Genomic DNA, 26,694 nt, shown 5'->3' with positions numbered 1-26,694 from the left:
ACATTCTGATCTCTAGATATGGCTTAGCTCCCTTATTTCAAAGTAAGTGTATTGAACTTTTTCACATCCGTTTTATCAACCAAGGGGCAAAAATCATTAGGTTGAATTTTGAGTCTCCTCAACACATATTTTATTGATTTATGAAGAATTAATCATGTCTGTAGCACAAACAGTGCAGGACAGATTAGTTAGCAAGCATCATTAATAATATATTAATCATTTATTATATGCATCTGTACTTTATATGTTGTGAGGTGAATCAAATAAAAATATTGACAATTCTTGTTAATATTAAAAAGTCAAAGAGCAGGAGAAAAAGTTTCAGACTGATCCTTAAACTTAATGTAATCTGATATAAAAAGCAGAGTATGTGTTTTCATGGAAGTCATTTAAATGATGAAGTGGTCGTACCTTATAATCTCTGCGTATTCCTTGTCCTTGCCTTTGCTGTCCCTCCACTTGCGAAACATGACCGAGGCATCCACATTTGCAGGAGAAAAGGTGTTGGGTTCATTCAGCAGTGAGATCACACTCAGCAGGATTGTTCTACAGACAAACACACACGTTACTCTGCCGTTCAATGGTTTGGGGTCTTTAAGATTTTTTAAATGTTTTTGAAAGAATTCTCTTACGCTGAAAGAGCTGCAAAAATATTTGATCAAAAATACAGTAAAATTGTGAAATATTATTAACAATTTAAAATAAGTGTTTTCTGTTTTATACATTTAAAAATGTAATTTATTCCTGTGATGCAAAGCTGAATTTTCTGCATCACTACTCTAGTCCTCAGTGTCACATGATCCTTCAGAAATCATTCTAATATGCTGATCAACACTGAAAACAGTTGTGCGGATTAATATTTTCGTGGAAATGGTTACAGAAAGTTTAAAAGAACAGCCTTTAGCCTATTTGAGTGAAATTCTGGGTATTTCCACCAGAATACCTGACATTCTGTGTGGGGTTCCATCGCTCTGAGGGCAGCTCTCCGCTCTGAGGGTCATCCACAGGAGGATGGAGGATGGAAATACACACGTCGCCATTCTAGGGTAGAGAAATGTACATTAAGCAACAATGGCAGCATTGTTATGATTACTAATGTAAGTTTTAAAGGGGTCATATGATGTGATTTCAAGTTTTCCTACGTGCTTGTGGTGTTCAGCCAATCACAATGCACTGGGTCAGCTGGCCAATCAGAGCAGACTGCGCTTGTCAAAGGAGGGGGCTTTGTTGAAAACGACGTGTTTGAGAGAGGCGGGGCATAGAGGACCTACAATAATGTACAGTATTTGAAAAATAATGTGTTTTTTGAACATTAAAGCATGTCAACATATTCTGTTACACCAAATACACCAAATAATGATCTTTAAAATAGCATCATATGACCCCTTTAAGCTGTTGTAATCCGTTTGGTGGCTCAGTAAACATGCATTAAACAGGCATACACAAGCATTTTCACCTCATAGATGTTTGGATGCCACATCTTGGTGAGGAATCGGAAGGTCGGAGGAGAGTAGGGGTAGTCAATAGGAAATTTTATATGGGCCTGGGGAAAGAGACAGAGTGAAACACTGAGCATTATTAGCTCGCATATGAGCCGTATTATAGCTGGTAAATGAGCCGTTATAAATCAGTCCCAAAATGGAAAGGAACTAAAAGGGTTCATATAAACATAATCCTCATGAATCTCAACATCATGTACTCTTCATCAGGTTTCTGATGTGTTTGAAGTTAAAAAAGCCTTAATGATGGATTTTTTTTTTTCTTACAAGCATGCAGCTTTTCACTTCACAATGAAGTGGAGTCATGTGGATTACTTGTGGATTATTGTGTGTTTTTATCAGCTGTTTGAACTCTAATTCTGATGGCACCCATTCACTGCAGACGATCCATTGCTGAGCAAGTGATGGTAAATTTCTCTAAATCTGTTCCCACGAAGAAACAAACTCATCTACATATTGGAAAACCTGGGGGTGACTAAATTTTCAGCAAATTTTCATTTTTGGGTGAATTATTAAGCTGGGACAGAAGAATGAATTTTAACATAACAAAAATTGCATTTTTATATATGAATCAGCCATACTGAATTTAGCTACCTTAAATTCATAAATAATACGCCACTGAGAATACGTGACTACAGGGAATAAGGTTAAAACGAACTGTCCTTCTCTTTTTAGCTCTCATATCGAGATGTCATTAATATCTGTCCAGGCTAAAAATAGAGATCTAGAGTATAAGGAACGCACCACCCGGGGAAAGAAGAACTTGAGAGTGCAAAACATGGGAGAACAAGTATGTGAGGTATACTTCAGAGTTAAATATTATCATTCAGACTTGAATTGCTTTGTCTGACTCACAACAACCTAGTCAATTGGTAAGCATTCAAGAACATAATTTAAATCCACACAAGGCTTACCTTAAAGTAGCCCCCTTCATAAAGTGTGTTTGGAGGGCCAAAGATGGCCACCTCCCAGTTGTAGAGGTCCGACTCCTCCACCAGAGTGATGCGGAAACCTTCCACTGGCTCCTCCTGCAGGGATTTCAGTTCCAGCATCAGAGCCTTCTGAGAGCTCGGCATCTGCTGGTGTGCCATGACAGTCCTGATCTTTCAGCCTTACTGTGGATTCAATGAAAACAAGTTTAGTTCTTTTCAGAGAATAATATATATATATATATATATATATATTACCGTTTACACAAAAATATTAAACAGCACAAATGTTTTCAACATTGATAATAACAAGAAATTTTTCCAGAGCAGCAAATGGGCATATTATATTGATTTCTGAAGGAACTCTTCATATATATATATATATATATATATATATATATATATATATATATACGCTATTTGGCCGTTGAGAGGTAAAAGAAATTACAAAATGAAAGAAAAAACCCATAAAAATGCTGTACAAATGTATAACTAGGTTTGTATGCAAAAGCTATACAACATTTTGATAAATAAAAACATGTTCATACAGATTCATACCTGTGCTGCTCCCCAGGAAATGTGATGTTTGGGTGCCTTAAAGTTCCAGCTTCATGTAAATATTAATACGTTTCTGATATTTATTTATTCCTTGGGGCCCAGAAGGGACTGTTAACCTTATTTTTCCTTTGTTATTTCTCGAATCCTGTTGCTTTTCCTGTTAGGCGTGAAGTTATCCAATCTTCAAGCAGATGTTAAGACAAATAATCTATTTATCACCCTTCTAATCAATAAAAAAATAAATAAGCCGTTTGTTCTGTATCTGCTGCTGCCCGCAGTGGAGGTGAAGGCGATGGGTTGGTTGGGAGTTGTCCTCGTGTACTGCCCTAACGTCTAATAAAAACTCTACAGCATGCAAATAAATCTCTAATTTCGCTTTATATGATGCAGAATATGTTTGTCAAACCCTGCAGGTCGCTGTCATTACGCCGTTTCGTTGCGCGTCTTCGGCCGCACAGCTGATCAGCTGCTTGTTTACATTTGTTCTGCTGCGAGGCTATAACGCACCGTTTGCGCAAAGAATTACACTGCCAGCTCTGCTTTATCCGTCCAGACCGACTTGACAGCGAATTAACGAAAGGGTATGGGTGTTATGGAAGTGGGGTATGGAGATTAATGGGAGTGCAGGAGAGATATATGAACGCATTCGACAGGTGACGATTTTTTTCGCCGTTTCTCAATCGCTCTATTGATGCTTCCGGTTATCATAGTGCGTGCCTGTTCACGTCTGTACGCCAGTGCGTCATGACGCAGGACACTCGACTGTAAATACTTGTCAACTCATGGAAAACTATACACAACATGTGTGTTACTACATAGGTAGTACCTATTACATACAGAAAATATTATATTACAATTATTTAAATATGCGTTATATATGAGAATATTTTAGTAAGCATTTATAATACACGTAATAAGAATATATCCTCAACAAAAAAGAAACATAGGCAAAATAAAAAAAGTAAATACTAATTAAAATACAAAAGAAAGATAATAAACAATAATAAAAAAGATTAAAATTGAAAAGAAAGCAGAAATAAAATTATTAGTGCAACGCATGCCGTCACACAGAAACCAAAGGAGGCGGTCAAACCAAGATGGCGTTCCGCGATGAAGCAGGAAATATACTCGGTTTTCAGTAAATCTCCTCGTCTGAGAGCGTCGACCGGAGCTTTTATGTCCAAGGACAAGTGAGACACCAATTTGGAGACTGAAGACAGAGCAGATACTGGTAAGGACACCGGTGGGACACGCAGGGACAGTTTGAGGGGCGGTGGCAGGGGAAGTCGGGCCCTGTTAGGTCGCTTCGCTAACCTGAACTGAAACAAAACTAGACAGTTGTTTTTAACCAAACGTCTACATTCACTTCCGTGCTTGTTTAGTTCTTAAGTACCAGATCTTTGGTTTTAGGTCTTATAAATAACTAAATATTTTAGTTATTTGATTGATATGACTGGCAGAAAAGGAGAAAATCGTAGAAGCTTGGTAAGGAGCCAGGGAGAAATATGTGTAACGTTAATCATCATCATCCAGTTTCAAAATAAACCAACTTGTCGCAAGACTGTCTTTTCAGTAACAGTTATATCTAAAGATTTATTGTTGAAATTGAGCTGGTATAGGACTCATCTAGGTTGCTGTCTGAATTAATTTCTCGTTGTCTTTATTATTACGCAACAAATCTGTTAGCTGTATGTAGTTAACAGACTGGTTATGATTCTTTTTCCTGATCAGCTGCTATGCTTTTTATGTAAGAGATCGTGGGTGGTGAAATGACCTCAAAAGCGGTTTTATCAGCCTATTTGTCAGCATGTGATATACTTTTGTGCTAGTTCCCTAGTTATCATCACATAGATTATCAGTTGTGCTTACTTTATTGGTATGTTTTAGGTCGTAAACTTACTGTAAATGTAGAAGCTTATCTGTTTACTGTTTCACTTTAAGAAAGTCCAAGAAATGCTTGTAATTTAATGCTGTTGGACACTGCTGTGTTTTCTAGTGATCTGCCAATGTTTTTCTCTCATCAATTTTCAGAAGTATCTGATTACCAATATGCATACACATTTTTATTAACTTTTTTAAAATCATCATTAGACAACAATAAAAAACATTGTTAAAATGTTTTTAAACAAATTAAACAATAATTATTATTATTATTTGTTGCTTTCCCATATTTCTTTTGGGAATGTCTAACTGTTAGGATTATAATGCTATACATTTCATACAATTTATGCAAAAAGTATGCTAAATACATTTGTGAAGCTATGTTATATATTTGAAAAGAGACAGTATAATGTTGCAAAAGATTTCTATTTCAAGTAAATTATCGTCTTTTCAACTAGAGTAGAGTGATGGCTGCTGAAATAACATTTTAAAAATACATTATATTAAAATGTATTACGTTAGGGTTAGGAGTCATATTTCATAATATTGCAGATTTTACTATATTTTTAATCAAATAAATACAGCGTTGGAAAGAGAGATTCAGAATTTTACTGGTAGTTTATATATAGGTCAAACAGATTACTGGTCATATCTGTAATGTTTTTGGTTATGACAGATTCAGTTTGGTTTATGGAATTAAGATCAATAGTTAGATTACTACACACGTATATTAGCCAATGAAGTTTATTTAAATAACATATTTCAATAGTGACACAAATAACTTGGCATAATGACAAGCAACCAATTCTGTTGTTATCTTACACACAGTTCTGTCTTTCTTGTATTTATCAACCAATTTTGACAGATTAAAAAGATATCTGAATCCTTGCTTGTTAGTTATGAAGGATTTGGATATTGATTGTAATGTTTAGGCTATGTTCAAAAATGGAAACTTCTGTAGAGGAAAGTGTAGGGATGGAAAAAATAGGTAACTGACTGCAGTTTGTATGAATTTATGTTGTTTGTCTGTTTCTTTAGTTACTCTAAATGGCTGCGAGGAAGTCTGGATCAGATATCCACAACAATGGTGAGTCAATCATTTGTCGAAAATAAAAATAGGCTACAGAATAAATAAATAACTCATTTTAAAATATTTTTTTTCCATGTTCTTCTGTTACTTCACTCGATGTTCAAGGACCCGTCAGCTACCTTGATGATGTTCCTTTCAAGCTCAATGAGAAGTTCCGCTGTCCCTCAAAAGTGGGTCTTCCCATTGGCTTCTGTTTGTCTGATTGTAATGCCATACTTTCGGATCTGCAAGTAAGTCAAATTTCCCTTTAACTTTCCCTTATACAAATGTTTGTCAGAAATAATTAACGCTTTGCTTTTTTCTTCAGTATGACTTTAATCTAGAGAGGCGGAGTGTTCAGTGGGGGGAAGAACTTGCCAAAGCGCGAGCTGCTGAGGCTCGAGCAACGGAAGCCGCCCGGACGGACTCTGAAAATGAAAGGCAGGCTGCTGCTCAGGAAGCAGATGTTGGATTGGTTGGGGGGAAGAAAGCACGCCCTTCTGATGAGCAAGACGTTGTCCCACCAGCATTGAACCCGGTTTTAGCTGGCCTACGGCATAACGCAATTCTCACGCCTCTCCCAGCCCCATCTTTTGGACCGACACGACCAGCACCTAGCAACCCGGCTCTACAGAGTTTGAACTTAGCTGACTTTGAGCGAGAGGAGGACCCTTTTGACAAACTTGAGCTTAAAACACTGGACGACAAAGAGGAGTTGCGGAATATTCTGCAGAGCCAACCGCAGTCGTCCGTTTCACCGCCTCAGCTTCCTCCAGCAGAACATCGCCCCACTTCTCCTAGTAATATGCCTCCTCTTCAGGCCAAAGCAGGAATCTTCCATAAACCCAATGGACTGGTTGGACTGCTGGACTTGGACCGGGGTGGGGTTGTGGGGACCCCCCATGGACAGATTGATGCAGACCGCCCATGTAACATTCGCTCACTGACTTTCCCCAAGCTTTCAGACCCAGGAGACTCCCCCTTGGAACCGTCTTTCAGCGTTTATCCAGCAGGCCAACCACGTAGCCTATCCAATGGCACACCACCGTCTCTGCAGAGAACAGCATCAGATACCAACACAACACTCCCACAAGAGCAACCTGTCTTCCCTCAGAATGGGACACAGAAGCAGGTAATGTAACATGGGTGGAAACATTTGCCTGTCAGAGCTGATTGTTAGCATGTAAAATAGCTAATGCTCATTGGAAAAGCATGTCTGTGGTGACATTTTGCAAAATTATCTTGCATAGCTTCTTCTGTGTTTTGCCTCAGTTTCAGAGTGAAATTTTCAGTGAGTAGCACAAAGTGTGTATTTCAAAACAGATTAATGTGGATTTGGCAACAATTTATTATGTTGGGTGTTGTATGTATTGCAGCAATTTGGAAATGAAATATCTGGTGAGTGGCACCAAAAGGTTAAAGGGTTAGTTCACCCAAAAATTTAAATTCTGTCATTAATTACTCACCCTCATGTCGTTCCAAACCTATAAGACCTTTGTTCATCTTCAGAACACAAATTAAGATATTTTTGATGGAATCTGAGAGCTCTCTGACCCCCCATAGACAGCAAGGATATTGTGAGGCTCGAGCAACGGAAGCCGCCCGGACGGACTCTGAAAATGAAAGGCAGGCTGCTGCTCAGGAAGCAGATGTTGGATTGGTTGGGGGGAAGAAAGCACGCCCTTCTGATGAGCAAGACGTTGTCCCACCAGCATTGAACCCGGTTTTAGCTGGCCTACGGCATAACGCAATTCTCACGCCTCTCCCAGCCCCATCTTTTGGACCGACACGACCAGCACCTAGCAACCCGGCTCTACAGAGTTTGAACTTAGCTGACTTTGAGCGAGAGGAGGACCCTTTTGACAAACTTGAGCTTAAAACACTGGACGACAAAGAGGAGTTGCGGAATATTCTGCAGAGCCAACCGCAGTCGTCCGTTTCACCGCCTCAGCTTCCTCCAGCAGAACATCGCCCCACTTCTCCTAGTAATATGCCTCCTCTTCAGGCCAAAGCAGGAATCTTCCATAAACCCAATGGACTGGTTGGACTGCTGGACTTGGACCGGGGTGGGGTTGTGGGGACCCCCCATGGACAGATTGATGCAGACCGCCCATGTAACATTCGCTCACTGACTTTCCCCAAGCTTTCAGACCCAGGAGACTCCCCCTTGGAACCGTCTTTCAGCGTTTATCCAGCAGGCCAACCACGTAGCCTATCCAATGGCACACCACCGTCTCTGCAGAGAACAGCATCAGATACCAACACAACACTCCCACAAGAGCAACCTGTCTTCCCTCAGAATGGGACACAGAAGCAGGTAATGTAACATGGGTGGAAACATTTGCCTGTCAGAGCTGATTGTTAGCATGTAAAATAGCTAATGCTCATTGGAAAAGCATGTCTGTGGTGACATTTTGCAAAATTATCTTGCATAGCTTCTTCTGTGTTTTGCCTCAGTTTCAGAGTGAAATTTTCAGTGAGTAGCACAAAGTGTGTATTTCAAAACAGATTAATGTGGATTTGGCAACAATTTATTATGTTGGGTGTTGTATGTATTGCAGCAATTTGGAAATGAAATATCTGGTGAGTGGCACCAAAAGGTTAAAGGGTTAGTTCACCCAAAAATTTAAATTCTGTCATTAATTACTCACCCTCATGTCGTTCCAAACCTATAAGACCTTTGTTCATCTTCAGAAAACAAATTAAGATATTTTTGATGGAATCTGAGAGCTCTCTGACCCCCCCATAGACAGCAAGGATATTACCACGATCAACGCACAGAAACGTAGCAAGGACATCGGTAAAATAGTCCATGTGACATCAGGGGTTCAACCGTAATTTTACGAAACTACGAGAATACTTTTTCTGCGCAAAGAAAACAATAATAACATAATTTATTCAGTAATTCTTCTCCCCGAGTTACCGTCTTCCACCAATTTGGAGAGTACCCCAGAATGTTATCAACGTAATCAGCGCTGTTTACGTTCAGTAGACAACGGAAGACGGTAACTCGGGGAGAAGAATTGTTTAATAAATTATGTTATTATTGTTTTCTTTGCGCACAAAAAGTATTCTTGTAGCTTTGTAAAATGACGGTTGAAGTGTGACTTGTGTTTAATGGGACTCTTTCCACATCACAACTGCAATTCTGTACCAGGTGAGCTACAGAGCAAGTTTACTACATCAGAAAAGCCATACATATGGAGCTGTTTATGTGGTGCATACATCAAAAATGACAAACTATATGCACTTACTATGGAAGAAGTGTTTTAAGATCATAATATAGTATTATGCAAATAATCGCATGAAAATAAGTCTTTATTAATCAATGATCTGCCCCGTAATCATAATTTGTGTGAAAAGGAATAAAAGTTGTTGGTGTTTAACTGCCACTAGTGGTCATTTGAGTTGGAAACTGCAATGAATATGTATAGGAACTTTATTGGAGTTTTGCAAAAATGTAGATGGAGGCATGTTGTTCCAATGAGCCTGGGTTGAAAATATTTATACTGATTTTCTCCATAACATCTTTGCAGTCAAACCAGGTCACAGTGACTAACCATCCACCTGCTTCCGCGATCCTACACGGCCTCTCTCCCAGCGAACGACAGTGTGTGGAGACGATTGTGGGCATGGGTTATTCATATGAGGGTGTTCTCAAAGCCATGCAGAGACAAGGGCAGAATGTGGAACAGGTCACTTTTTAGCCTGAGTATTCTTAGTGCAAGTCTGTGATACTTTTGTTTATGTAAACAAGACTGTTTATGTCATTGGTCTCATTCATAGGTGCTGGAATACCTGTTTACTCACAGTCGACTGTGCGATCGAGGTTTTGATGCGACTGCTGTGGAGGAGTGCTTGGAGATGTACCAGGGTTCAGAGGAAAAGGTGGGTAAATTCTAGCAGCCACAAATACACACACAGCCTGAATTACAATCTACTGTCTAATTAGAATATACAGTTGCATGTGTACTTGATGTCACTTGTTTTGATGTGCTATATTTGAATTAAAAACTTTTTTTGTTTTGTTTTCTGCATTACATTTTCCACGCAATTAAAAGTCATACAAATTTGAAAGCAATTTTTGTACTTATGCTACATTCTCTCTCCTCAGGCTTTGGAATTTCTGCAGCTGATGTCTCGGTTTGGAGAAATGGGCTTTGAGAGGGACACTATTAAAGAGGTACTGCTTGTGCACAATAATGACCAGGACAAGGCACTAGAGGATCTGATGGCCCGAGCGGCTGCGAGCTGAGCCCCGAGAGTCTCCCCTCCTTGAGCCAGCCCTCAGAGGGGTCCTGGCTGTGGAAGGATGGAATTCTCTTATCTCTTAGACAAGACGACTGATTTTGTACCCTAATAAAGATATACCTCTTGGGGTAGGGATTGATGGCACCACCAAACAGTGCATTCATCCCTCCTCAGCTGTATGTCTGTTAAGTGATCTTAGAATGGTGATGAGTGGGAGGAGCCGAATCCTCCTCCGAGAATCGACATTGGCTAGTGTCTCTATTGCCATGGCTAGAATGGGCGGTGCTGGAGAAACAGAACCGAGCGGAGCCCCACTGACAGAATAGTGACACTCGAAGCTATTACGCTGCCATCTCCCGCTGCTGGACACAGGCTTTCGAAACTGAAACCTGAACGCTCATAAACACAACCCATGGCAGAACAGAAACCCCACAGAAGTGCCCACTCTCTATTCTGTCTCTGCTGTTGTTCATACGTTGTTTATATGTTCGACAGGCGGAAACACTATATCTTTCTTCATTTGTCCTTTTTTGAGATTGTGTTTCTTTGCTCTTTGATTAGGAACTGCTTTAACAGAACTAATCATCATTATGTAAGTTCACAGGGAAAAGAAATACTGCATTAAACTTTTGCCCAGTTGGCTTTTTGCACTGGAATGAACACATTTGGCAAGAGAAATGGGCAAGTTTGGCTGGAACTGCAAAATTTAAACGATGCCGCCACATTTTCAAAAATTGACATGCAAATACTGCACAGGCACACTGAATCACAGATGTTAATATAAGCATATTTAAAGATCTGTAAAGATACACTGTCGGTTTCCATCTGTAATAAAGAAATTGAGAAACTTAACACAGTAATGAGGTTAACACATTTATATGAGGTTTATTCTGAAAACTGTTGAAAAAGCTAAAGACTATAGATGCGTGGACTTCTCAAAAGTTTGGGGGCAGGATGATTTTTTGGAAAGAATTAATTCTTCTGTTAAGCAAGGATGCATTTTAATTGATTATAAGTGACAGTTCAAATTTTTAGAATGTTAGAAAAGATTTCTGTCTTAAATAAATGCATCGAAGGATCCTGAAAAACGTGTCACTGTTTCCACAAAAATATTGAACGGCAGCTGTTTTCAACATTGATAATTATTAAAGATGTTTCTTGAGCAGTAAATCAGCATATTAGAATGATTTCTAAAGGATCATATGACACACTGAAAGACTGGAGCAATGATGCTGAAAATTCAGCTTTGCCGTCACAAGAATAAATTACATCTTAATATATTTTAAACTTGAAAACAGTTCTATTAAATTGTAATAATAGTTCACAATATTACTGTTTTTACTGTATTTTTTATCAAATAAATGCAACCTTGGTAAGCATAAGAGATTTCTTTTTAGAAATCATTAATACATTTATAAAACCAACCCCAAACCTTTGAACGGTAGTGTTCCTGATAGTTGTGCGATAGAATAATCTTAAGACGAGACTGTGAATGCTTGTGGCACATTAGAAACTGTTTGAATGGCCTTTTAGAGCTTTGGTCCCCAGAGAAACCTTGATGTCAGTTCAAATATCTCCACATTACCTCATGGATCGACCAACTTGCTCAGTACAAGAGATACTGGCTCCCTCCTCAGAGGAATGAAGGAAAATGAGCAGAACTCTGCAGTATAAGAAATTTACTTATGTTACAAATTAACATAACAAATTAACTTCAGAAGGTCCAATGTCTAACCTCATATTTTTCTGTTACTGACGTTTGACCTCTGATTATCCAGGCCAGGTCATATTCAACCTCAAAAAACTAAGAAATTATTATTATCATTTTGAATTTTGATCATACCAATGCTTTTAGGTTGAGGTGTAGATTTTGTTTAATGCCCCATTTGACAGCAGCCTTTAGGTATAACGCAATACTAAAAACCTTAAGCCCTATTAAGCACTTTCCTCTGAGATGGGATAAATGATAGGAATCACATATGACAGAGATGTTCCTTGGCCCAGGGAGCACATGTAGGTTACTGGGTAGCTCATCTGGCCATTCATAAATAAATGTTTCATTATTTAGCAGCCAGACGTGCATTATTATTTTGCTTTTTATTTTTTGTTTTCTGAATTTTCACCATTATAGTTACAAAAACAGCCTCTTTAAGCTCACTTTCCATGTGCAATATAATTTCACCAGTGTTGTGTCAAAATAATCTCATTTAAACTGTAATGAGTCGAGTGGATCTCATGTAGATGTCTGGAAATCAATGTCACCCTGAAATCAAAAGAAAAAACAAGAAATTAAATTAGCATAAAAATGATTTTAAGTTACCTTAACAATAAATGTTGTTTTTTAATTTCTTTGTGTGTAAATTGAGTAAAGTTATAACTTATAGAATATTACAATACAGCCTAAATAGCTATAATCTAATAAACAAAATTCTACTAAGATTAAATAACATAACTACCGTTAATGTATACATTTACGTAATGTTGATTTGTTTGTTTTTCAAATTAAACACGTTGAATTTAAGTTGTATGACCACGCTGTGTAATATTTATTTAAATAATTACAATTATTAAAAAGTCAGCCAATTATAAATACAATCAGGAGAAATTGTGCATTATAAATGCCGTAACGTATTTTATGGACTTTAAAAGACACCAAATTGTACAAAGGAATACAGCAGCACAAATCATTAAAGAATCGCGAGCCATAGAACGTGAAAAGGTCGTGCGCACGCGTACGTTTGACCTTGTTTTTGTTGATGTTTGACTGGATTGCGGCTGCGCGCGGCGCTGTTCGTTGTCGGATGACGCGTTTTGTCTGGAGAACGACGGACAGAGACAGAGAAAGAAGATAGAAGGAAAGTGAGCTCGGTGCAGGGGAGGGGCAGCAGTACCCTTGTAGCTCCTCCACACGGACGAAAACCAAACAAGCCTGCCCTAAAAACGACCTAAATCCAACGGATCGGTGATCGGCCACTGCAACGGAATCGGACGGTTATTCGATTTAGAACCGTCCGACTCGACTCGGCTGGATTCGATTAGTCGCGCCGCTTCACCAGCCCAGAGGCCGCCGAAACAACCCCATCGCCATTATATGACCCACTTCCCAGCGTCGCTGCTGCCCTCCATGTGGGTGAGGGACCTGTGCGTGTCGGGCTATGGCGAGAAAAACAGTTAGCAGGAAAAGAAAAGCAGAGGAGCCCAAGGAACAACAGGTAAACAACAAACCTCTCATATACCTAACAAAAACAGCTTGCAGCCATATGCTAAACCTCTCGTTTTATATGAAACAACATCCATGAATCATAGGAAACAGAAACACAAGCTCGAAATGTGACAGTTTACAAACAGGAAAAGATTGCAGTCTAATGTTAGCACCAGTCTGCTGGCTAAAGGCTAATGGTGGGGTTGTTAACTTAGTTGTTGACATTGTTGATTTGGCGTTGGTGAGCTGGTTTGTTTATTAATGTGTAATCATTTATCAGTTTTCTTGAACATTAAGGTTGTGAGTTTTGTTTGAGTACGTCTTAATCCTGCTCTAGATTATAGAATAATGATTCTCCAGCAAGAGCCAGACAGTATAAGCTGGTTAGACGTCCGGTAGGACTGAGATCTGCTACACTTCTACATTATTTTTCATTGTTAAGATGAGAAATATTAATAGCACAATGTGGCTTTTGCAGCTGCTCAATGATTCTTGATATGAGACAAAACATGTTATACATTAGTTCTAAACAGCATTCATATATGATCACTATAGTGTTCTTAAAATATGTATCAATTTATTTCGTTTTCTCTTAGTGATATTAAATTGTCATCCTAAAAACCACCTTTCCTCAGATTTATAGATCTTATATAAATTAAATGTATTTCAAACAAAATAATACAGATGGAAGAGGTTCATTTTAGCTACTTCTCACAGCTGTGTCTGTACTCTTTGTCAAAACCGTCAGATATTTATAAAATCAGGCAATATCACAGACCGCCTTCATCCTGAAGGTCCTCTTTCTATATTTCACCTGCTATGAGTACAACAAGGTCATAAAGGTGCAGGCGAATTTCTGTTATTGTGATGTTATTATTTATAATTTTCAATCATTTTGCTTGTATTTTCCTTGTTTTTTCATGTAGGTTCTATTATTACCACATAGTCTTAAATGATTGATTTATTGAAGTAAATGGTATTTATGTCAAAATTTATGATGAATATCAGACACATTACTGTCAGTACTGACTCCATATTGAGTGATTGGCCAGTAACAGTACACATATTATGGGAAAATAGAAGAAGCAGGATATTTCTTTGTCCAAGTACTCAAGAGTCAGTGAGCAATATCTTATTATGGCCTTGTAGGTGAAGTAGATGTGTTAAATAGGATACACAGGACTGGATAGAGTTCTCATATGGGGGCCGGTGGTCTTCAGTGCAACACACTGCTTGGAAGATCACTTGCTTTCCTTATTTGGCTTCGTTGAAGATTTATTTTGGATATCATGGGTCAGCTCTGGACGTATCCCTGTGTGACAGCCAAATCTAAAAGTGAAAATCAATAAAAACAACGCACTGATATCATAGGCCTCAAAAGTTAATGTTTGTGATAATAATGAGGCCTGACAATGGGAATGGTTGTGTATGTCTAGACTAAATGTTCATCTCACTGTGTTTATTTAAATTTTTCAGGTGACACTTAGAAATAAATCATTAATTATTAATTAATATATCAATTACAGTTATATTCTAATAACAATTTTATTATAGCCCTACAAAATTGATATTCAGCTTGTTTGTTATTTTCAAATGCTTTTTGTGCCTAGGCTATATTTTTATATATATAAAGCCTATATAATTTAAAGAAAAGATTTCATGCTTCAATACTTTCTCATGTCACAGCTTAATATGCAGAGACCAGTGACCACCATTTGCAGGTTTATTCCTCCGAAATGTTTGTTTGAGCATCCCGACCAACACAACAGGGCATCAACCAATGGTGTGAGTTTGCAGGCGGGACTATAGAGACTATATCTCCCATGAGATTTTTTTTGTAGTTTATTTTTTACTGTTTGAATGTTATTGCTGATCCTTGCAGGATCCTTCCCACAACCCCTGAACATTTTTTTCTCTGTGTGAGAAGGTGGTCGTGTATTGACTAAGATCCTGGCCTACTTGGCCGTTAGGATCTGGGTCAGTCAGATATGGCTGATGTCTACTGGCCTGGAGGGGGATTGGAAGCGCTTTACTGTAGTAGAGATACATCAGTGTTTATGACTAGGAGTGTGTTACTCCTCTCGCTCTGGACAGATGATGTAATTTCAGCAAGAGTTGTTTATATGGGTGATGATGTTTTGATTATAAGCATGATGATGTCAGTGCTGTTTAGCGAGAATAAGCATTAAAATGAATGAGTCTCAATCTCTCACACAGATTGTTGGGCCCACAGGAGCTGATATACTTCAAGCCGTTGGTTTTACTCGACTGTGTCATGGCTATATTTGATTTGTCGATGCTCGCTGGGAGCACAGAATCGCTTTGTCTGCCAGCTGGCGTTAGCATCAGATGGATGCCCTCACTTTTGTCATTTGGCAGTTTTGCCATAATTTATTGTGTTTGATTGTATAGAAGGTTGTTAGCAGGGTGAGGTGATGAATTTGCAATGCCACCAGGTGTTTTTCTTCAAATGCAAGCTGTTTTTAAAAGTGCCTACACAGTGCTGGATTGCAAGGAAGCCACCTAAAACCAGATGAGATTGTGTTCATAATTTAGGGTTTCTGTTTGAAAATGTTATATAATCAGTTTGAGAAAGAGATGTGCAATTCACTAACAAAGAACAGTTTTGTGAAGTAAAATTAGGGTTTAAGTGAACAAACTCTTCCTCAAGTTTTATGGAAAGGATTCACTTAATGTTCACTTAAAGTTATTGTTTTAAACATATTCATTTTTTTTTTTTGAAAACTTTCAAAGTAATATCTATTTTCATGATGTGCATTATAATGTTGTGATGCTTTAATTTATTTGTAGCATTTAAAGTTATTAATTTTATTTTTTAGTGTTTTATTTTTAAATTATTTAGACAAAGTATAAACATTTTTACTCAAAGTGCATTAATGGGTATTAAAAAAAGTTTCTCCTGAAAAAATATGAGAATTATCAAATATCAATTTTGTATGTAATTGTTATTTTTATTTATTTATTTTATTTGTTTGTAAAACTAATATTGTTAAATTGTTGGATACAATTCACTGAAGTGTAGTTAAGATTATTTTAAGATAATTTTATATTATTGTAGAGTTTTTCCATGAATATAGCCTTTGATGCTGATATGGCCTAAAATGATTGATAGATAGATGGATAGATAGATAATTATCAGGTACAGACATTAAATGCTATTACACTTTGTTGCAAGTATTTGCATTTCTTTAAAATGGCATGCAATTAAATCTTGTATGATAAAGAACATTTATGAACGTACTTTGTTTTCGTTTAGATTGTTTATATGGTCGACTCACTCCTTTTTGTCCCTCTGTCAGTTTGACTGGTGTCAGTCTGCAATTAAGCGTGCCCGCGTGTCCAGCTCAGCGCGTCATGCCCAGCCCTGGTGGCAGAGCCGGCGGTCGGTGGTGTGCTCTGTGAGAGGAAGGGAGTTCCGCCCGCAGCAGCAGCATGAGTGGAGCTTCCAGCGGAGTCTGCGCGGATTCGCTGCCGGACGCATCCCAGGAATCCTCAGAGAGAGAGAGTTCTCCCTCGGCCGCCTTAACAAGGTGTTCGCTTCCCAATGGCTCAACCACAGGCAGGTGGTATGCGGGACCAAATGCAACACGGTGAGATATATTTATTATCTCTTAGTTGCAATCCTCTTTTAGATTACTTTACTAATCTTGTTTTTCTTTATGATTTCTTAGCTATTTGTGGTGGACGTCCTCTCGGGACAGATAACCAGGATACCCATGCTGAAAGACAGAGAGGGAAGGGCAGAGGTTTCCCAGGGTTTGAGTGGAGTGGGAGGCAATTTCCACTTCCACAATCCAGGATCAGTCGGCGGTCTAGATGTCCAGCAGGGATGTGGCATCCACGCCATTGAGCTGAACCCCTCTCGTACATTGTTGGCCACTGGAGGAGACAACCCCAACAGCCTGGCAGTGTACAGACTTCCCACTCTTGACCCTGTCTGCGTCGGGGATGTGAGTTCAGCCTTTGCTTTCTTTCTAGTTGTGCAAGTAGTGTAAATGTCAAGTGGTTTAGTGGCCTCAGCCTTTGGCTTCATAGGGCTCAAGTGCTCTTAGTGGCTAGCTTTGGCTAACACAATGAAAACAATTCTGGTATGCACTGATGAAGTATTTCTCTAGACTCAAATTGGTTCTGTATTTCTGACAGGATGGACACAATGACTGGATATTCTCCATTGCGTGGATCAGTGACACCATGGCAGTCTCAGGTAAGAAGCTTGCAGATCCAGTTTTGAGTTTTTAACACTGTGTGCTAACACATTAAGTGCTAGTGCACATTTCAAGAAACCTGTCAAGAATTGCCAGTGTTATATTTCACCCCAAGAGCAAAGAGAGAAAAGAAATGGAAAGTAAGTTTTGTATAAAGAAAATGGGGCCCTGTTTAGGAACATTAAAGATGTTTGAGATTATTTTCATTACAGTTCAGCAGTATTTTCAATACAGTTCTCAAAAGAAACCTGTCAAGAATTGCCAGTGTTATATTTCACCCCAAGAGCAAAGAGAGAAAAGAAATGGAAAGTAAGTTTTGTATAAAGAAAATGGGGCCCTGTTTAGGAACATTAAAGATGTTTGAGATTATTTTCATTACAGTTTAGCAGTATTTTCAATACAGTTCTCAATAAAGTAATGTGAAAGTGACTCATACTTTTTTTTATTTGTTATAATTTTTTTATACATGCATATACAGTATAGAAAATTCGAAATTTATTCTGATTTAAATAAAGAAAAAAAATGTGTGGACGTGATTGTTTTCATTAGTGCATTACAGTAATGAGAATTACATTTTAAATTATAATTTTTTATCCTAAAATCTCATTGATTCACATTTCTGTCACACATAGCTGCATACTTAAGCATGAAACATTTTCACTTTCATTGAGGACAAAAAAATCTGATGCTTTAAACCTGTGCCTTGTTAGGATGAGGGGTTATGGTATCACATCTTTCTCTGAAATACAGCCAGTGTCCTTGTTTCTCATATCAATTAAAATCACAACATTTCATGTCCATTCATTTATTTAAGAATTTGTGTAATTAGCAGGATAATGTACAGTCAGTCAGTTATTATTACAAAATAATCCTGTTAAATGCTATACAAGGCCCTTCTACTTCCCTTGACTACACATTCGGGGTTTATTTTGCGATTAATGATACGTTATCTCTTATGTGTTGTGCACAATTAGATGTTGTTCATGGTGTACAGATTCTACTGTTCAATTAAAGACGAATGAATCTTTTATTCACTGGAGCAGGATCTCGTGATGGTTCCATGGGTCTGTGGGAGATATCAGAGGAGGTGCTGACTCAGGCCGAGAAGTGTCAGAATGTGGAAGGTGTTCCTTGTTACTCCCACATCTCTCACCGTGCTCTCAAGGACATCCCGAAAGAGTACACCCACCCCTACAACTGCAAAGTGCGCGCACTGGCCTTCAACAACAGCCATAAGGTTAGCCGCTGTCCTTGACTCGTGACTGAAAATTGATTGCTTTGTGCGTTATTCAAGCTCACCGTTTCTCTGCTTTTATCTCCTTCATTCATCCATAAGGAGTTGGGTGCTGTTTCTTTAGATGGATATTTCCATCTGTGGAAGGCAGAAGACAACCTGTATAAGGTACAGTTACTACTATCAGCATTTTTCTCTCATATTTTTCAAGCTCAATATTTGTAGATGTTTACAATTGTCTGATGGGTATTTTTCCCATGTAGGAGCTTTCTACCAAACTCCCTTACTGTAAGGAGAATGTGTGTCTGGCATACGGTATGGACTGGTCTGTTTATGCAGTCGGCTCTCAGGCACACGTTTCTTTCCTTGACCCCCGGCAGTCATCTCAGAACATCAAATCCGTGAGCTCCAGGGAGCGTGGCAGTGGTATGGTTTTTTTCCCCCTTCAAAGATAGTTAAAAAGTTGTAATTTGCAAAGCAAACTGGTGCTCAGTTTTGTTAATTCTCTCTTAGGTATTCGCTCTGTGAGCTTCTATGAACACATAGTGACGGTAGGCACTGGCCAAGGTTCCCTGCTCTTCTACGATATCAGGGCCCAGCGTTTTCTGGATGGCCCATCCAGCTCACCCGGCGGGTACCGGAATCGCACAGCAGAGGGCATCCTGAAACTCAGCACAGGGAGAGGATGGCTGGTAAGATTGTCCATTTTGACCCTTTTTTGACCCAGGTTCTCTGTCTTGCATGTAGGGGTGTACGATATATATTGTTTGTGATAATATCATTGTTGTTTTATTGATATGCGATTTGACATTATCAAGTATATCGCAAAAACCAAACAAAACATCTGCAGAGTGCACGCATACATTACAAAGTCTAGTAGGTTAGACTAGTGCGTGTGCGCATTTAGAGGGTGTTCTTTCACTGCATGATTCAGTCTGTTAAACTGCATTTAGAATGATCACAAAATTCAAGATATGGGGGCAGAAAATGTACATATTTGTATAATTTCATATAGTTAAACAATATCACATGAAGAGTGCCATTTATTTCTGCAAAAATCAGCATGATTACAAATATGTGATATAAACAAGAAGTTAATATTAACAGACTTACGTTTTAGAAACCATATTGCCTGTTTTTGCTCTGCTTTGCCAACAAAAATAATTCTAAACACAGCCACAGCACTGTTTTGCCTCTCTGAGCAACATGATGGTGTTTCGTTCCTGAATGAATCACCCGTTTAAATGATTCGGTTCAATCGCAATGACTCGCTTGTTAACAGTGACTTGCTGCCACCTACTGGCGGTTTTAATTTCACATTTAAAGTGTCTTTATTTTTAAAAAATAATTTCTATTGTCAGTATCCAACGATTTATGTCTAAAATATCAAAACATTATTTATGCATTTGTAACTGCAGGTTCAAGCATTCCATGTCCCTCCCCAAATACACAAAATAATGATCTTTAAAAAAGCATCATATGACCCCTTTAAACAGTGTGTAAATATATCTAAATTCCCTTTCAGATGCAGCTTCTGTGTTTCCTCTGCATTGCAAAGATGAATTTTGTTGATACTGATTTCATTTGCTTGGTAACAGCCCAAATGTCTTATTATTCTAATTGACTGATTAAATGTAAGAATTTGGCTCAAAAGATGATGCACACTTTTAGAAAAATGGCTTTATAAAGGTAAAATGCGCATAAAAGGTAAAAATTAGGGATGCACGATGTTATCGGACCAATATCGGAAACGGCCGATGATGGCTTTAAATGTAAATATCGGCATCAGCCCGATATGAAAAATAATGCAGATATGTCTTGCCGATAAAAGGAATACATCAACTCACATGTGCTCAGGGTGTGCTAGCGATTAGATCAAGTCAGCATTGTGGCTCATTCTTGAAGCAAAGTTTTGCCTGAATGGTGATTAGATTCACTGTTTTGGATCGCTGTATTTAAGCTGAGAATGCACATTGATACGTTCCTGTGTGATAGAATAAACAGTAATAGCGCATGCAGCGGCAGCCTCCCCCGGGTCCTAATGCCCTTTAGGTAAGGAGTTTTAATTCCGCAGGGGGCGCTGTTGGCCTACTTCTAATAAAATGAAAGCAAAATACACAAATAATATTTAGACTGTTTCTGATTAAATAAAGCAGTAATTGATGCCATAAAATCATGAGTATGTTTTGATTTAAAGGTCAGAAGCTATAGCTTACATGAACAAAAAAAATAAATAAATAAAAAAGGACACTTAAATTAAATAATATTTTATATACTGATTTATTCATTAATGTGTAATATGTTAGATTTTTTAAAACAAATTATGAGCTCTAAAAGATTTTCAGAATTTTTACAACTCTTTTGCTTTAGACCATCTACAAATGTTAAATCTTAAAATAAAATGTTAAGGTTACCACTGCATCTTTCTGGGGAAAAAAAATGCAGTGATTAATATATAGTTTATTTATAGTTATTTTCAAATCTTCAATGTACTGTCATTATAAAATAACTTTATTATTGTTTATTTAATAAAAAAAAATAAGTTCTTGTTAAAAACTAACCAAAATTAAAAATAATTATATGGAGTCAGCTATCGGCCAAAATGAGTTGAAAATTATCGGCATATCGGATATCGCAAAAATCTAATATCGTGCATCCCTAGTAAAAATCAATTTAAACTTATTGGAAAAGATTAATTTCTATCACTGCTGTGAACTGACCACCACACAGAATATATAGAATATCAAAAACTTAAGGATATCACCTATCAGCATATCAGCACAATAACACACTCAGCAAAATGTCATCTAATTCCCCTTATCGATAAAATCCCAGAAAATATCGAGATATCTTTTTTTGTCAATATCGCACATCCCTACGTGCTTGCTGAAATTTTACATATTGATGAGACCTTGAACAATATATATATATGTTATATTTGATCTTATAAGCATTATAGCACTTTATAAATGTATAGTAATTACTTCATTTTTTTTTATTATAAGTATATTTTATATATACAGCCATTCAGAACTCTCTTATGCTTAGCAAGGCAGCATTTATTTGCTTAAAAACACAGTAAAATTGGAAAATATAATTACAATTTCAAATTAACTGTGTTTTGTAGTAATATATTTTAAAATGTAATTTATTCATGTGATGGAAAGCTGAAATTTCAACAGCCATTACTCCAGTCTTCAGTGTCACATGATCCTTCAAAAAATCATTCTAATGGGCTGAATTGGTGCTGAAGAAACATTTATTCTTTTCAAGATAAAAACTGGTGAAATCTTTTTAACATTATTATCTTTTCTGTCACATTTAATCAAACTAATGCATCATTGCTGAATAAAAGTATTAATTGAACAGCGGTTTATATTCATTATAATTCTGTTTTAAACTAAATCTGATACTCAAACAGAAACTTGATTATGCTCATTTGATGTACATGTACATTTTTCTTTTCCTGTATACACCCCCTACCTAATTTTTGCCATGAAATCTTTGGACAGGCTTTTGCATTAATTAGTCTATATATAAGCTCTTTTACAGAGTGCTTACTCTAGCAGTCGGTTGCCTGCAGCATCAGTCTCTGCTTACCATATGGAAGTTCATTAAACAGAAATGCTGTATGCTGCATTAATCAGGAGTCCACACGGAAGCATAACTACTATTTGATTGGCTTAATTGACCCACTTAGGTTGCTGCCCTTTGTTACAACTTTGAAGAATTTAACTATGTAAGGGATAGTGTACAGTCAGCCTGTTCATTATCGCAAAATTAACAACTCCTCTGCACATTGGGGTTTTGATTTTCTTGTCTAGGGCTATTTTATGATAATGAACAGCCGACTGTACATTATCCTGCTTATTAGACATTATACATATTATGCACTACTGTTCAAAACTTTGGGGTCAGTAAGATTTGTTTTAATAAAGTAATGCTTTTATTCAGAGAAGATGCAAAAGTGACAGTAAAGACATTTGTAATGTTACAAAAGATATAAATGCATTGTATTCATCAAAGAATCCTGTAAAATATATATTTTATCACGTTTTCCACAAAACATATTACGTAGCACAACCAGTTTCAACATTGATAAGAAATGTTTCCACCAAATCAGCATATTAGAATGATTTCTGAAGGATCATATGACACTGAAGACTGAAGTAATGATGCTGAAAATTCAGCTTTGCCATCACAGAAAAAAATTACAGTTAAAATATATTACAATAGAAATACAGTTCTTTTAAATTGTAATAATATATCACAATATTACTGTTTTTACTGTATTATACTATATTTTGATTGAGGCTGAAATAAATGCAAAAAATCCAGTCAGGTTCTCTATCTTCATGTCTCCACAGAATCACGACGAAACATGGAGAAGCTACTTTTCCGACGTCCGCTCCTTCCCGAACGCCGTATACACACACTGCTACGATGACTCCGGCACCAAACTCTTCGTGGCCGGCGGCCCCCTGTGTTCTGGCCTACACGGAAACTACGCTGGCCTCTGGAGCTAGCCTACATCATCCCTCCATTTCGCTCTCACGTACCATGTGCTTACAGGCCATCTTCCATTTTTCTCCTCACTCTTTTTCACTTCCGGTTTAGCTTCTATACAAGATTATCCTCTATTTCTCAAAGGACCCAGGAGCATAGATGTGATTCTCAACCGTTTTTGTGCTTGGTCTTATGTCTTTCAATTTTCATTTGCCTGTTGTACTCCTGAATTTACATGTGTTTTTTTTGTGTGTGTGTGGAGGAAAAAAGGCAAAGAAAAGGCGTGACCAATACTGATCTTCTGCAGGAGTCCGGAAAGGATGAAGGAGGTTTTTTCCTCTGTGCATCGGCTGCCTGAACCTTTGAGAACTGTGGAATAGTGTAAAATATATGAAAATATTTAACAGTCTCTCTGGGCATTGTGTTTTTTTTATATATAAAAGGCATGGCATTTTGAGTTTGTTTTGCTGTGTGTTTTTCAAAGACCTGCCGATCAGCTCCTTTTCTTGGCTCGCAGTGGACTGATAATGAAATTGTAGATCCTGAAAAGGCTGAGAATCGGTATTCAAAGATGAATCTTGGTGAAATGAACGGACAGCCTGACCTGTAACCTCACTGTAGAAACTGAGGTCAAAACTGCAGTTATATGAAGAGCACGGAGTGAACATGGACATGAATTCGGATAGCGGTCAATGAAGACTCACCCGCTGTTTTTATTTTTCCCTTTATGTTTTCCAAAATAATGGCAGGGAGAGACAATTGTAAGAAATCACAGATACCGTTTGTGTTCTGTTTGAGGTATCTTGGAGAATGCCTTTTTTTATTGCTGATTCTGTACTAACACACGCATACGCTTGCATCAAGATTGCAATTTTCCCTCTGTGACATTTAGACTTAGTCTTATTTATTTTGTATTGTTGCCGTCACTAGCACTCATGACGTTCAGGTACAATCATATTTGTTAGGATTTTTGCTTCTCATCATCTTCTCTGCTTAAAGGCAGGGCAGTGTTGTGTGACATTGTTGCCTTTTCAGAGTCTTTCTGTGAAAGACTGTTGCAGATTGAATTTGTTTAGGCTTTTTCTTTTCTTTTGTCTTTTTACATGTTAATCTTCATAGAATTGCCACAAAATTGCTAGTCCATTGAACACCGTAACAGGCATATATTAAGCAGAAATTACCCATCACTTTTAAAATGTATTTTATATATAAATGAATATGTATACATATTTGGAAAAACTAATAGAGGGAGAATACAATTTATGTAAATGTCAGAGGATATACGTGCGTGTGTGTGAGTGAACTAATCTGTCATTATTTTGGTGGTGCCCTTTTTTATACTCACTTCCTGAATGTTTTTACAGATTACAAGTGTAAAGATATTGTACTATATCAAAACAAAACAAAAGAACAGCAACATGAGACATTCTTCAAAAAGAAAATGAATAAAAGTTTATTGATGTATTTTTCTTCCATTCTGGCTTTGCATCACGACTTTCTTTATTCTCAATAATTCTGCTGATATTTAAAGCTTTTCATTTTAATTTATAATCGATGATGAACATGATATGATGAAGTGTGACAGCTCACTGGGCGACAAAAGTTTTTTGGCATTACCCGAGTAACACCACACTGTAGTGATTTATTTAACAGCTGGAGGCGCACATTGTGTTATGATTATAAACATTGGCGTTATAGAAAGCACGCTCATGAGTATTATCTGTAGGGAGCAATAATACAATAACTCTATACTATAAATCCTCATTTAACGTATGTTTAGAGATGGACAACTTTTCATTTAAAGTCCAGAAGCGATATAAGATGAAATTTTACTCAGAAAAGGAGTAGTTTTTATTTTGCATTTCAACATTAACAAACAATATAGGCTAACGTAAGTACAACTTCAAGTCCTCACAGACTGAGATATTCATATTAATCATACTATAACAGAAAAACAACGCCTACTAGAAATAAAATACATTCATTCAACCATAAACAATGTAGGGGTTTAAACAAAATCACACTTAATAAACAAATCAAATAATTTCTTGGCCTTATCACTTCAACTAATTTTTTAAAACCTCTGTATACATGGCTAGCTCCTTTTTAAAGACATTAACCACTTAAGCTCGGGGCGTTTTTTGGTATTTTCGCCTAAATTTAACATACTCAAATTCAAATGTTTACCCTGCACACATACAATGGAGGAAATGAAAAAAAATGGTTTCATTGTAAAGAAAACCCTTTGAACTACAAAATATGAGTGTAATTCTTTATAAATAACATTATATACTTTTCAAATATTACTATAAACACAAAAAAAACATAGGCGCTTTTGGAGTTTTAAAACTAAGTATTTTTTTGAAAATCTGTAATTCAGGTTCTATTAGGCACAACTCTCTGCAATTTACTTTGTTTGATGCCACTAGATGCCAAAAAGTACCAGAAAAAAGAATCTTTCAAATAACAGCTTCTAAACAGGAGTTACTACATTATTTGTGAAGCGAGTCAGAATGTCTATCTCTGCATCGAAATGTGTCATTGTGAGTTTCCTTTGCAAAAACAGGCTTTATAAAACACATTAACCCCACAATCCTACATTACTCTGTGCCATAAGCACTTTAATTGATTATTAATTGAATTATGTTTCATTTTTATGTTTTTCTAAGTAGTAATATACAAAATGGCACAAGCGAATTGGACCAAATTTCACATATTGTGTTATTCTACAATCAGTTGAATTATTTCAGGATGCACAAGACTGTCTACATTATGAAATATATCTGGTCTATCACATTCTAACATAGAATCCATATCCTCCAGCTTTATATCATTCCATTTATGTGCATTCTGTATTGGGATACTGCTTCACAGCATCTCTCACCTCATCAGTTGACTCACTCCTGTATCCAGCATCTCTCCATGACAACAAACACAGCATCTCTGGTCCAGAGCAGAGCTAACTTGCTATCCGGCAGCTAGCTGTAACATTCAGAGCGTCAAACAAACACATATCAATTCATCCACACACCACTGTAACAATACATGTATATTCACTGTATATTCACTGAAATAATGTACTGTACTTTTCTGTCAGTAAACAGTGTATCATAATGCTAGCCACGCTATCAAGTTTCCGAACAATGCTTACAATATCAAAAACACGCAAACACACGCTCATAAAGCCTTACCAGACGCGCGTTCATTCCTCTCCACGGCGCCGCGGAATGTTCTTCACCATATATAAATTGTAATACGATTATCATAGATTGATATAATCCAAGACGCGTGTGCAGTATCCATTCTGTCAGTGATCTCGCCTTCAACACATTCAAAAAA

The 26,694-nt window shown here is 37.4% G+C and overlaps 3 protein-coding genes across 4 annotated transcripts; 2 read left to right on the top strand and 1 right to left on the bottom strand.

The window, feature by feature from the left end:
* Window positions 1-389: 389 nt before the first annotated feature.
* ube2r2 (ubiquitin-conjugating enzyme E2R 2) lies at window positions 390-3,743 on the bottom strand. The gene is made up of 5 exons (XM_016452735.1): window positions 2,987-3,743; window positions 2,414-2,614; window positions 1,457-1,543; window positions 944-1,041; window positions 390-546 (listed from the first exon to the last, which is right to left on the bottom strand). Exons 2-5 carry the CDS (start codon window positions 2,588-2,590, stop codon window positions 390-392), a joined length of 519 nt encoding a protein of 172 aa, XP_016308221.1. The 5' UTR covers window positions 2,591-2,614; window positions 2,987-3,743.
* Window positions 3,744-4,137: 394 nt separating this feature from the next.
* Window positions 4,138-11,034, top strand: ubap1 (ubiquitin associated protein 1). Of its 2 annotated transcripts, XM_016451600.1 has the most exons (8): window positions 4,138-4,217; window positions 5,906-5,954; window positions 6,063-6,187; window positions 6,265-6,333; window positions 7,519-8,253; window positions 9,473-9,631; window positions 9,723-9,824; window positions 10,051-11,034. In XM_016451600.1, exons 2-8 carry the CDS (start codon window positions 5,915-5,917, stop codon window positions 10,189-10,191), a joined length of 1,371 nt encoding a protein of 456 aa, XP_016307086.1. In that variant the 5' UTR covers window positions 4,138-4,217; window positions 5,906-5,914; the 3' UTR covers window positions 10,192-11,034. The 2 variants fall into 2 exon arrangements, with proteins under 2 accessions (XP_016307086.1, XP_016307095.1); XM_016451609.1 differs by lacking the exon at window positions 7,519-8,253 and having other exon boundaries at window positions 6,265-7,068.
* Window positions 11,035-12,906: 1,872 nt separating this feature from the next.
* Window positions 12,907-23,635, top strand: dcaf12 (DDB1 and CUL4 associated factor 12). Its single transcript, XM_016451589.1, has 9 exons — window positions 12,907-13,399; window positions 16,710-17,000; window positions 17,082-17,360; window positions 17,554-17,614; window positions 18,659-18,852; window positions 18,952-19,017; window positions 19,113-19,275; window positions 19,363-19,541; window positions 23,217-23,635. The coding sequence occupies exons 1-9, from the start codon at window positions 13,343-13,345 to the stop codon at window positions 23,373-23,375; spliced, it is 1,449 nt and encodes a 482-aa protein (XP_016307075.1). The 5' UTR covers window positions 12,907-13,342; the 3' UTR covers window positions 23,376-23,635.
* The last annotated feature ends 3,059 nt before the right edge of the window (window positions 23,636-26,694 follow it).

This window comes from Sinocyclocheilus anshuiensis, unplaced genomic scaffold (assembly GCF_001515605.1).
Source record: "Sinocyclocheilus anshuiensis isolate Anshui unplaced genomic scaffold, SAMN03320099.WGS_v1.1 scaffold457, whole genome shotgun sequence".
Lineage (NCBI taxonomy): Eukaryota > Metazoa > Chordata > Actinopteri > Cypriniformes > Cyprinidae > Sinocyclocheilus > Sinocyclocheilus anshuiensis.
Note: the sequence above shows the minus strand (reverse complement) of the source record. Positions and strands in the feature narration are given on the sequence as shown.

Excerpts from the sequence above, each read along its gene's own strand:
- ube2r2 (XM_016452735.1), bottom strand. The coding sequence starts at position 2,590 with ATGGCACACCAGCAGATGCCGAGCTCTCAGAAGGCTCTGATGCTGGAA. Across the intron at positions 1,544-2,413 it reads ATGAAGGGGGCTACTTTAAG|GCCCATATAAAATTTCCTAT; the intron begins GTAAGCCTTGTG and ends CTCTTTCCCCAG. Across the intron at positions 1,042-1,456 it reads GGCATCCAAACATCTATGAG|AATGGCGACGTGTGTATTTC; the intron begins GTGAAAATGCTT and ends TCTCTACCCTAG.
- ubap1 (XM_016451600.1), top strand. The coding sequence starts at position 5,915 with ATGGCTGCGAGGAAGTCTGGATCAGATATCCACAACAATG. Across the intron at positions 6,188-6,264 it reads CCATACTTTCGGATCTGCAA|TATGACTTTAATCTAGAGAG; the intron begins GTAAGTCAAATT and ends TTTTTTCTTCAG. Across the intron at positions 9,632-9,722 it reads AAGGGCAGAATGTGGAACAG|GTGCTGGAATACCTGTTTAC; the intron begins GTCACTTTTTAG and ends TCTCATTCATAG.
- dcaf12 (XM_016451589.1), top strand. The coding sequence starts at position 13,343 with ATGGCGAGAAAAACAGTTAGCAGGAAAAGAAAAGCAGAGGAGCCCAAG. Across the intron at positions 19,276-19,362 it reads CTCCAGGGAGCGTGGCAGTG|GTATTCGCTCTGTGAGCTTC; the intron begins GTATGGTTTTTT and ends ATTCTCTCTTAG. Across the intron at positions 19,542-23,216 it reads GCACAGGGAGAGGATGGCTG|AATCACGACGAAACATGGAG; the intron begins GTAAGATTGTCC and ends ATGTCTCCACAG.